Raw genomic sequence first — 12,105 nt, forward strand, 5'->3', positions numbered from 1 at the left:
ACCCAAGGTCACTGCAGCAGTTCTATGCTGGAGGAGTGGGTAATCATACCTGGTTCTCCCAGATTAGAGTCTGTGCTCTTAACCACTACAAAACTGGCTCTTTGACACCAAATTAACCAAACATTCGAGTGATCTATTTCCTTCCAGGATGTTTCCCTTCATATTCTCAGAAGAATTAATCTGAATTTTAGCTAAGGAGAAGAAAAAGGTCCAAAGAAAATGCAAGTCTTGCACAACCTTGGCTTATTTCTGAGTCAGCTAACATGCCCAAGACGTGTAATGATCTGTAGAACCCTGTCCTTAATCTTCTCATTCCCAAAAGTGCCTAAAGTACAACCAGTGTACACAGACTGTAAGATTTACTGTGTTGCCTGCTGTTGATTACATTCCAGACCTTCTGAAACATCACATTTGAGGATTAAGATTTACCGGAGAACAGGTACGCATAACCTCTTGTTCAATTTATTATGGAAATTAAAATAGCTTTTTAACAGCTTTGTATTCTAAATTATCTTCTTTACAAGGCATGCTTTAGCACAATTAAATGAGCACAGTTTACCTGTAGTTAATTTCATTGAATGCACAATAACCAAGCTCGCAATCAAGACCTTAAATCCTATGGAAATTCTCTGGCCATATAAGGATGAAGCTTAATTAACTTTCTGTAAATTGAACCCATCATAGCTAGTTTTCTAAAGAGCTTCATGTAGAATGTTATCATTTGCTGACCGACCTAATCAACTCACTGGTAATTCTCTAAAACAACTTTAAAAACACTATTAAGATTTGATACCTTTATCTCAAAATGTATTAATGGAGTTTTTATCTTTACAGTTCTTGCACACTACTTTAAACTTTCCCTGCTGGAAGTGACTGAGGTTCCAAAGAAACAGTCTTTTGAACAACTGTCATTTCTTCATTAGGACACCTGGATACCCAAAGGTGAATGGCAAATATTCATGGATTTAAATCCCTCAAGTCCTAGCTTTTTGTCTAGATTGCCTTACATCTGTTCATTAGCACTCTCACTTGCTGAGTATATGGTAATGTGGCTTTTCAACACTGTTATTACCATTAGTGATAATTAGTAGTTATACAGCTGCATTTATTTTATAACATGGAATTCATTACCTGGGCTGGCAGTGTCAACCAAGCTCTACTGGAATCTAATATTTCTGAGGCAGCAAAAATTGCCACACCAGGAGATAGACTGATTAGACTGGATATGAGTCTAAGGGGGTGGGTGTCTTTTGTCCCCGAACCCCACAAGAAAAATGGGTCCTCACACTATCTTTTCTTTTTGCTGCTGTATTTTCCAATTTCTCCTGCCAAATGTAATGATCTGAAGGAGAAGAAATTTGAAGAGGAAAGTGGCAAGATAAGCAATTTTCACATGCAGTATTTCTGAAATTAATTTTTGGATTTTTCCATGTAAAATCAGAGGACAGCTCAAGTGGGCTGCAGACCAGAACCAGCGCAGAAAACCCTAAATTTTTAAAAGTATCCTTACATGGAAAGATTAGAAAAATGCCCTGAGGATGGCGGTTTCCTGCATCTCTGTGGTAGCAGTAGCCAGACTCGCTACCCCCCCGGAGCCTGGTTGAAAGGCTCCTAGCCATGGGACTTTTGAGAGGTGGCCTCTTCGCCAGTCCGATGCTGGGGAATTGAGGCACTTCTCCATCCTGCTGTGCGTCCATATGGAACTAGTGACGCTGACCGGGACAAGCGCTGGAGATCGAGCAGTTTAAACAAAGTTACAGCAAGGTCGAACTATCGACCATGAACTGTGAGTCGGAATGGAGCATAATTGACAAGCTAAAAAGAAAGCTCCCACCCCACGGACTAGAGAGTAAAGTGAGTGGGTGAAGAAAGCTCCCACCCCATGGACTAGAGAGTAAAGTGAGTGGGGGAGGGGCCCCTCCCATGCGCATGAAATAAAAAGCGAAAATCGAGGGGGGAGCAGAAGTAAAAGCATTGAAATCTATTGAGAGAGACTTACCAGGGTGTGGATGAGTGTATGAGCACATATCCAGAGACTTTAGCAAACTTTCGGAGAGTAAACAATCCATAAAGATGGCAGGGAAGAGGACGGAGAAAGAAGAGATTTCAAAAGTGAAAGTAGTTGGGAGCCCTCGCCCGGAAGAAACCACCGAGCTGGCTAAAACGTTGGCAGAATCCCTGTGCCCCCTGCTGGACCAGATGACTAATCTCAAGGAACAGTTGCCAACGATGAATCAAAGCATCACTACTCAGCAACTACAATTGAATGAGACTCAAGATTATGGAGCAAACAGCTGAGAAAGTGAAAGAAGTTGACGCCAGTACTCAAAAAGTGAAGAAAAAGGTGCAAAAATTGGAAAAGAAGCAAGTTTCTACAGAAGAACAACTTTTGCAGCTGCAAATGGAGAAGCCATACCTGGTCCTCCGATTCCAAGGTGTCCCAGAATCCAAAGGTGAGAATCTGAAGAAAATAATGAATGAAGCATTGGCCCCAGTGACAGATTTTAAGGCGGAATACCTTATGAGCGAGATGGATGTGGCCTACAGGTCCTATTCCGTATACATAAAGAAGAAGAATCTGCCTGGGGAAATAATAATCAGATTCTCGAAGTGGCGCCTATCCTGAGAGCGACTACAGGGTCACCTTTGAAAATTGGGGACAATACTATTAGAATTTTGAAAGACATCCCATTTGAAATAAGACAACAGAGAAAGAAATATAAAGATTTAATTATTTTTCTTCAAACAAATGAAATTGTGTACAGGTGGTTAACTCCGGAGAGCGTAACCTTCAAACTTCAGAACAAAAAAGAAAAGATTGACTCTGTTTCCAAAGCACGGCAGTTTTTGAGAATCCAGATGGGTGAGCCAGAGGAGGTGGATAAAGAGGAGAAGGACAGCAAGTCCAGTGGCGAGTTGGACTCGGGGTCTTCCAGGGAGGACTCTCTTTCTGAAAAAGGGTCAGCTGCCCCAACTTCCAGTCTATGGATTGGTGATGGCAGTTGCTCTCCCCAGAGCTTGGGGAGGCGATCAGCACACCATCGGCATGGAGGGGTGCCACTTCAAGTGGCACTCCCATGGAGTCTTTGTGAAAGGCTCCAGGCCAGAGAGCTTTGAGGGTTAGCCTCTTCGACGGCTTGCTGCCAAAGAATCAAGGCTTCCCTCTGCTCTGAAGGTCCTACCGATGAGTGGCCTTAGGGCACAAGCTAACCCGACCGGGACAAGCAGGGGAGACCAAGCGGAACAACGATTGATGTGAGCGAGGTCAGAAATGTGACCAACAATGAACATGAGTTCTAAGTAAACGAACTTTGATAAACGGCACCCCCTCTCCCCGTGGGAAAAGCAGAGTGCAAAGAGGGACGCCTCTGAAGCACAAGGACAGATAAACACAGCGAAGGGGGAGTGGGAGGAAATAGACTGTGTGTGTATTTTGAGAGACTTACTTGAGTGCAAATAGCAAATTGATGAGTGCTTCGAGCCGGGGAGAAGTGGTTTGAAAGTGTAAACAAAGTTGAAAAATGGCGGCATCGCGAGGAAAGTTTAAAGCAAAGCCTCAGAGTCTGTGGCTGGAAGAGGGAGCTGACGTCATGAAGCTGTTAGCGGATATGCTCAAGCCAGTGATGGATCAGCTCGATGGTATTAACCAGCAACTGACCTCCTTAAATCAAAACTTCGCTTCACAACAGCGACAGCTGGCAGAAACGGAAAAAAAGTGGAGTTGGTGGCTGAGAAAGTTACAGAGATAGACACCTCAAGCAAGAAGATGAAGAAAAGAATGGGTGAAGTGGAAATGAAACAAAATCTTCAAGAAAATTGTTTGTTGCAGCTGCAAATGGAAAAGGCTAATATGATTCTCAGGTTCCAGGGGGTTCCTGAGACAGAAAAAGAAGATTTGAAAAAGACTCTGGGTGAGATTATCGCTCCAGTGACAGGCTTGCCAGCGGAGGAAATAATAAAAGACATGGAGACAGCTTATAGGGCTTACTCCAATTATATATATAAAAAATAGCCTGCCTGGAGAGATTGTGGTGAGATTTGCAAGAAGACCAGAGATGCTATATTAAAGGCAACTTCAGCAACTCCACTGAAATTTGGGAATACAATTATCAAGACTTTAAAGGACATTCCATTTGAAATTCATCAGAAGAGAAAGAGCTACAAGGAGTTAATTACTTTTCTTCAAACAAACGGTATACAGTACAGTTGGGCGATTCCTGAATGTGTCATCTTTAAAATCAACAATAGAAGGGAGAAGATAGACTCCATCTTCAAAGTCAAAGAATTCTTGAGACGTCAGTTGGGATTGGGGGAAGACTCTAAAGAGGAAGAAACTAAGTCAAATGACTCAGTTGCCTCTGGAACGGATGAGGACTCTGCCGCAGAAGCAGGTGCAGGAGCAATGAAAACTGTATATGATTTTAGAAACAGAAAGCTGAAGTAAGGGCAGAAGGACTCTGATAAATGGCCCTTTGAAACAAAATTCTATCATTATAACTAATTTACTAATACAGAACAATGTGGAAAACAAGAACTCTACAAGTATATTTTTTTACTAACTCTTTTAATACTAATATTAAGTTTAACATAAAGGGGGTCTCCCACTCTTGGATTTTTAGTTAGTGTGGGTATCTTTCCTTTATCCATAGTTGTAGTTCCCCTTCCTATATTTTTCTTTGTAGTTTGTAGTAATATTGAAAAAATAAAAATACCCCTCCGGGGGTTTCAAAAAAAAAGGGGGGAGGCGGCTGCCCCTAAAAGTCTGTACAAACTGAGGAAGACAAGATAAGAAAAAATGAAGGCTGAAGGACTCTGATTTGTGCCTTTGAAGGTATAGTTTTTAATAATGAGGTGCTCTGGGGTTTCTTAAGACTTAAAGTTTAAGACTTAAATTTAAGACTTAAAAGATATTTTAGCATGTCTGCCTAAGTTCAAAAGATATTAGGGTTTTAAGAAAAACTTTTTACTAAAGCAGTTGTAATTATTTCCTCTCTTGGGTTTTTAGTTAGTAGTGGTGTCATGACCCCAGAGGGGTCTTTGGGTTCCGCCGCCACCACCCGGACTTTCGGGTCCCTCGGGAGTCCCAGGGTATTTCCCAAGCCTTGCTGTCCGAGCACTATGGACGTGAATGACCCAGGCAAACACCCAAAATACTTAAGCGGAACAGGTTTTATTGTGGGAATGATTGGGGCAAGGTGCTGCAACTGGGTAACAGGGGGAAGGAAAACCAAAAGAAAATAAACTTTTAAAAAATGCATTAAAAAATGCAATAAAAAATCCCCTCTGGGGGGCCAAAAAAGAAAAGAAAAAGCAAATAGTATTCTGGAGTATTCTACCTCTGAGCTTTCTCCATTATCTTTGGTGTCTTTGCGCAACTCTTCTGTTCTAAAGACTCTTCAAAACCTGTTATGTTTCATTCAGATCTTTCCCCCAATCCCTAATGTTTGCCACTGCACCCCCACCCCCAAATGGTAACACAAGACAACAGAAAAATGGGTTAAAATAGTTCTATTTATTTAACAATATTCAAATTAACTAAACAGCTGATCTCCATCACTGCTTATTTCAATAAGGTGACAAGTTTGAGGGTGGGCTGCAGTAGGCATCCACCTGCTCTGCCTTTTGGACAAATCCCCCTTGGCTTGAAACTCAGCTGGAGCTTCTGCTGGCCTTGCTTATTGCTGCCTCCACAGCTGTATGTGCAGAAAGCCCTGAGATGCTGCCAGGTTGGAAAAGATGCTGCTCAGCACCAAGGATGCTCCTTCACAGTGCACCTAGCTACAAGACATGTGATGGCCTGCCCCCATTACACCAGATGTCTCAGAATGCTGTCTGATTAGCCCTACCTATCTTGAGCAATCTGCTCTATTCCTGTCTAACCAGTTTTACAACCAGGCCTATTTAATGGTAAAAAAAACCTGCCACAGAGACAGCATGAAGCAGGTGAAAAGGACTTTACCCTTAGCCAATTTGACAAACACCCTCCCTGAGAATTCCTGCTCAGCCTTAGATATACTGACCAGCGAATCCTGGGCTGCCCTTAGGGAGGGTTGGTGGGTCAGCCATGGCAAAAAATGCTGTAGGAGAGAGGGTGCAGCTGAATAACGAAGCCTGCCAACCATTCCTAATTGGCTGACCAGTTTTGCAGATAACCAGTTGCATCTTGCGGCTCATTTAGGGTTGCAAGATCCCCAGATGAAGGGGGGTTCCCTGCCACCAGGCTCTGCTCCCCAGCTCCCATCAGCTGGCTGGTAGGGGGAGATCAAGATGCTCTAAGATGGCAGATGACGATGGACACTTATTCGCCAAGCTCCATCTCACAACACTGCTACCCTGTTTCCCCGAAAATAAGACCTACCCAAAAATAAGCCCTAGCAGGATTTCTATGCATTTGTGGTATAAGCCCTAGTGTGTCTTCTTGAGAAAAAATAAATATAAGACAGTGTCTTATTTTCGGGGAAACACGGTAATTACGCTGTGGAGATACTGTGGATAAATATTTTTGTTTAGGAAGTAACTGAGGACAGCCCATTTTATCTTATGTGTGCTGTTCTAAGAAGCCAACTGTGTGGGATTTGCAGGCTAGCAGCTTGGAAATACTGGCAAGTTCTCTGGCAAGGCCACCTGAAAACAACTACGAAGGAGCTTGGCATTGTTGCCATCTATATCCCGCTACATCCAGACTGTTATTATAAATTTATTTTCTGTGGCTTACCCAGTGAGTTGTGCACTTGAGTTGTCTCTTTGGACTGCCTCTTTGGTCTTAATTATTACATGATCACTAAGTGCTAGTCATGGATTTCAAGGCCAAAGACTTCAACAAGGCAACAAGAGAGGCTGTGGTCACACACGCTAAATAAACCACTTTCAATCCACTTTCAGTGCACCTTCCAACTGGATTTTTACTGTGTGAACTGGCAAAATCCAGTGGGAAAGTGGATTGAAAGTGGATTGAAAGTGGATTATTTAATGTGTGTGACTGCAGCCAGAATTTCAAAAAATCCTTATGACTGGACTTTTGAATAAGTTGTTTGCATTATTTCTTCATTAACAGAGCAGCATTTATTTGGTTTCAGGAAGGATTTTTGTGTTAGAAACATAGTGTGCAAAGAGACAGGGGTTTGAAAGCACCTTTGTGGGTCAGGTGATTTTACCTCTCATCCTGCTCTTAAACAAAGTAAGACTGAGGATTTCTTTGTTCCTGCTACCTCCCCCTCGTATAATGTTCCTATCTCAAACTGTTTTGCAGTTTTATCAACCATCTCTGAGGTCTCCCAGAATGATACTCTGTTTGCCCCCCTATTCGGAATAAAGAGTCAGACACAATGATTGGATGAACTAAGGGCCACTTTATTATCTTATCAACTTTTAAATCAATGACAAGGGCCAAAGTGACCTGCGACACAATCCAGGCTAGGTGTCACCAGCCCATCCCCAGTTGTATAGCGGGGACCCACCTGCTCCCAGTTTGAGCCATCATTTTGGCCTGCACCAGTCAGGCATGCAAAGGCAATGCCCTGGAGATCCAACCACCAAGCCATATAGTTTAGATGGCTGATCAATCCATGCACTTCCCAAGACAGTCTGCTATCTTTACCCTGGGTAGCGTAACCCAAAGGCTCATCCAGCCAGACTCCTCTCCCCCAAACTGGGGTCGTTAATTGGTCCTCCCCCAAGCCGCATGTCAATCATCAGCTCCCAATCTAGCTAACTAAAGTGACCAACCTAACCAATAGGCACCACCCTATTCCAATTCCACAACACACTGACTAACTTTATGAGGTAGGTGAAAACCCAACCCTGACCAGAGCCAATCAGCCAGGGATCAAAAATTCCTACCCGGCCCCATTTTAAAACCGGCGACCAGCAAAAGCCCATAAAGAATCAGGGTGAAAGGGTGGGCCAAGCTCAAGGCAGCAACTGGAGATGGGCGGGCGAGGAGCCCCCCGAGCAGGACATGTGTCCCCTGATAGCCTGTTTGCCTGCTCCGCCCCCTGAAGCAGGGCATGTGTTCCCCGACAGCCTGTTTGCCTGCTCTTCCTCCTTCAAAGGAGGCAAAGGCGGCCCCCGGCTGTACAGCTGTGCCGTCAGCTGGTGGGGTTGGATTGTAGATCAATGTGCAGACTCAGCCCACTTATTAGAGGAAGATGCAAAAAAAAATGCTATATTTGTTGGTAACACTCTATGAGATCTTTCCTTCCTGACTGCTAAAACAGTGGAAGGTATTTTTGAACAGCTACAGCTCGTGCTCTCAAAGGTTGACTCTCACATAGTAATAGAGAATTACAACAGGAGCCTTTTAAAATCTAGGAGTCCTGAGCAGAAAACAGCTGGCCAGACACTTCAGGAGGAGGCACTGAAAGATGGTGGGAGCCATTCCAGCCCTTCACTGCCTGATAGTGGGAGACGTTTCTCCCATTTAGTCCTCCAGACTCATACGGTTTGTCTGAACATCCAACAATTTAATGGAAGTATCCTTTTTTTGGAATACTAAATTCCAGGCTGAACAGCACCTGAGAACTTTATCTGGCAACTGAATTAGGTCTTCTAAGTTGAAATCAGTTGAATTCCTTAATCACTCTTGCAAGGCTTGTAGAGTATTATTAACACTTGACTGCCCAGCTGTCCCCCCATTATTAATCTGACAGAAAGACTTCCTAAATTCAAAGGGAATTTCCCCAACATGAGTTTTTATCAACACATGACAATCTCCTCTTTTTAACCATAAAACTCCACATCTCTTCAGTCTTGCAGCCTAAGAGAAGCACCAGAAGGGAGGACCAGCTAGCACGTCATACCATGAGCTAATTCGTCAGGATGACCCTCCAATGCTCTCCTTTTAATGGTACTCTAGAAGAGAACTGAATAAGTTCTTCTTCTGCTCTCTCAGCTTCATAGCAGACAGCAATCACTGATAGTAGGGATCAGTTGAGGTCTAGACCTGGTTCTTAAGATGGGTTGCTCAGCATTTAATGCCCCAGATCTCACTTTCCCAAATGGTGGATGCTGAGGTGGTTTTGGTAAAGCCAACACTAGCTCAACCATTCTCTGATTTATTCAACCCTCCAGGTGCCCCTCCTGCAGACAGGGTGCTTTCCCCACTCAGTATATTTATACCCATCCCCTTAGTGGAGGTGAGGGAAATGAGGTAATACTCAACTGTTGCATTGAGGATTTTGAACTGTGAGCCTTTGACATAGAATGTAGTGCATAACTCCCCCAATCTACATCAAGTGTCTTCCCTCAAAAATGGATATATTTTTGTAGACTCAGCACGGGATTTGGATAGAATAGAGAGGTCCAATTGACAATTACATCCGTTTTCTTGGAACCTTGGGTGGGGGAACAAACAGGTGTCCAGGAGTGCTTCCTTGCTGCTCGTGTTGTGTCCTGCTGGCCAGGCTCATCCTGTAAGATGTGAGGGAGGGAGGTATGGTGGTGGGAGGAGATTGGTCTCATGACAGGTGATGAGATACAGAAATGCTCAGGCTCCATTTAATCTCCATCCCATCCAAAGGAATCACCAGCAGCACAGGCCCAGTTAATTCCCTTCTCTTCAACCTTGATGCTGTGTGATGCCAGGTCAGTAAGAAATAAGACCAAAGTTCTCCCAGAGACTATCCTGGAGGGATGCTTTGACCTGGTGTGCTTGACTGAGACGTGGGTGGGTGAGGATGATGTGGTTCCCCTCACCCAGTTTACTCCCCCAGGATAATCGATCCCCCATCAACAACAAACTGAGGGGAGGCAGAGTGGAGATCCTCATCCAAGACCATTTCCCTTCCAGAGAATCTCTGTGCGTAGAATGTGTTGGCCTTGCTTGGGGTGTTGGAGAGAGAGTGCTGCTGCTGTACCATTTGCCCAGCTCACCAGCAGACTCTCTTCTGAGGCTATCAGAGGCAGTAGCGGAGTGGACTGAGTGTTTCCCTAGACCGTTTGTCTTGGGGGACTTTAACATCCATTCAGAGACCTCCTTACTTGGTGCAGCCTCAGACTTCATGGCTACCATGGCAACATCGGGACTCTCTGAGGTTGCATCAACCCCCACGCATGATCTTTTGTTCAGGTCTTGATCTGAATAGCACAATTGTTTGTGAACTGGTGCTACAGTCAGACCACTACCTCATAACGGTCAGTTTGGGCATGACCATTCCCCCCGCAGGGGCAATGAGCATATTTATGCTCGCCCATAAAGACTAATGGATCCTGAAGGTTTCCAAAGTGCTCTGCAGGATTTATTTGGACCTGCCGACAGTTCCCTTGATGAGCTGACTGAGATTTGGAACAGATGTCTTCAGGAAGCTATCAATCGGATTGCTCTGCGACGCCCTCTGTGCCCTTGTGTCTCTTTGGCTCCTTGGTATAATGAGAGTCTCAGAGATTTTAAGAGGTTGCTCAGATGGCTAGAGCAGAATTGTCAATGAACACGGGAGGAAGCTGTGGGAACGCAGTATAGAGCCCAATTGAAGGCCTATGAGGTCGCAGTGAAAGCAGCAAAAAGATATTATTTCACTGCTTCCATTGCGTCTGCTAGCTCACAACCAGTTCAATTGTTCAGATTGGTTCAACAATTGACCGCCCTTTTGGTGTGTCCTAAAACTGATACTGATTTGGCTCTCAGCTTTGATTCATTTGCAGACTTTTTTGTGGCCAAAGTCTCTAAGCTCTGCCTGGAGTTGGCTGCTTGATTTGCTAACAGTAGTGGGATGGGGGCTCTACTTGTACCATCTGGTTCTTTTTTGGACTCCTTTAGCCTGTTCATCATTGAGGATGTTAACAGGATCCTGAAAGCTGTGAAGTCAACTAGCTGCTCCTTGGATCCTTGTCCCCCATGGTTGCTAAAATCATGCCACAAAGTCATCATGCCAGCAACTTCTGGGTGACACTCTGGTATTTGGGCAAAAACTCTATGGTAGGTTTTTTGCCTGAATACCAGAGCATTACCCAGAAGTTACTGGCATGATGACGTCGCTTCCTATGCAACACCTGCAACATGGGCTGGCAACTGTTTCTCCTGGTAAATCACCCCATCCCCCGCCAGTTGCTAGGATAGACCTGGCAACCCTAGGCTCATTTGAAGTTAATTGATGCCAAGGCATTCACAACATAATCTTCTGTAAATGTCTCTTCCACACAAATGTTCCATATTAGCCATAAAGGCTATTTTTTTCAAAAGCTAGACTGTATATTTCTTTTAAAACTACTGACATTGATTTATACAGGTCAAGGATGTGGCTGTTTATAGCAGCAGTGTGCTTAATCCAACATGCTACAAATACAGAAGAACTCAGAACCAAGAGACATCTGAATCCTCAAGAATTCATGACCGTGGTAAATTGCTTATTTTGCATTTGGAACCAAAGCTGAGTTTATCCTGTTTGCAATGTCCTGGTTCTATTGATTCAATGTCTTCATAAAGTTGTATGCATGTTTCGTTCTCCGTTGTAAAAGAGTAGTATTTTTGTAGGTGATCAGGTGGGTGCATCAGAAATATTTGGGTTATTTTGAATCTGGGTCTGTCAGACCTGAAAAATATCTGTACACCCAAATATACCTGAATACCAATATCAGTATTCCACTGGATTTGGGAACCCGAATATATTCAGCTCCATCATACCCTATGGGGACCGTCTCCATAGAGTATAATGGAGAATTTCTGGAAGATGGCCGCCGGAGCTCGATGAGGGTAGACATATGCGGAGTTGCTCCATCACTTGCTCCTTTTCCTGGGTTCTTTTTCCTCTTTCTAGAGACCTTGAGTCTCTGAGTCTCTCTTCAAATTAGGGGGGAGAGCAAGAGGATTTCTCCAGCTGACAGGTGTGAGGCAAACACCTGTTTTTGCATTTTGGAGCTGCCTCGAAGTGGGAGAGCCCTGAGGATGCCCAACAGAGATGCCAGACACCAGTTGAGCATAGCGGACCACGCTAGAGTCATCACCTTCTAGCAACAGAGAACTTCTTAAGCCAATTATAAGATAAGTATTATAACTTAGTATATTTGAGCTGAGTAAATACCTGCATTTAAAGATAACGTGTATTTTCTTTTACCTGCCTTACCTGCCCCATTGATACAAGAGCAAATTAGTTTACTTTTGGTTGTCAACAA

General features: G+C 43.9%; 1 protein-coding gene across 1 annotated transcript in view; it reads left to right on the forward strand.

Annotated features, from left to right (window-relative positions):
- Nucleotides 1–336: 336 nt before the first annotated feature.
- The window catches only part of LOC107121660 (lipase member M-like), a 36,577-nt gene continuing 24,808 nt past the window's right edge, over nucleotides 337–12,105 (forward strand). Inside the window, exons 1-3 of the mRNA XM_015424625.1 lie at nucleotides 337–439; nucleotides 835–942; nucleotides 11,223–11,331. Coding sequence (XP_015280111.1) covers nucleotides 11,230–11,331 — 102 coding nt within the window. The 5' untranslated portion in view covers nucleotides 337–439; nucleotides 835–942; nucleotides 11,223–11,229. The remainder of the gene's footprint in view (nucleotides 440–834; nucleotides 943–11,222; nucleotides 11,332–12,105) is intronic.

The sequence above is a fragment of the Gekko japonicus genome, unplaced genomic scaffold, assembly GCF_001447785.1.
Source record: "Gekko japonicus isolate JY-2015 unplaced genomic scaffold, Gekko_japonicus_V1.1 scaffold422, whole genome shotgun sequence".
In the NCBI taxonomy this organism is placed as follows: Eukaryota; Metazoa; Chordata; class Lepidosauria; order Squamata; family Gekkonidae; genus Gekko; species Gekko japonicus.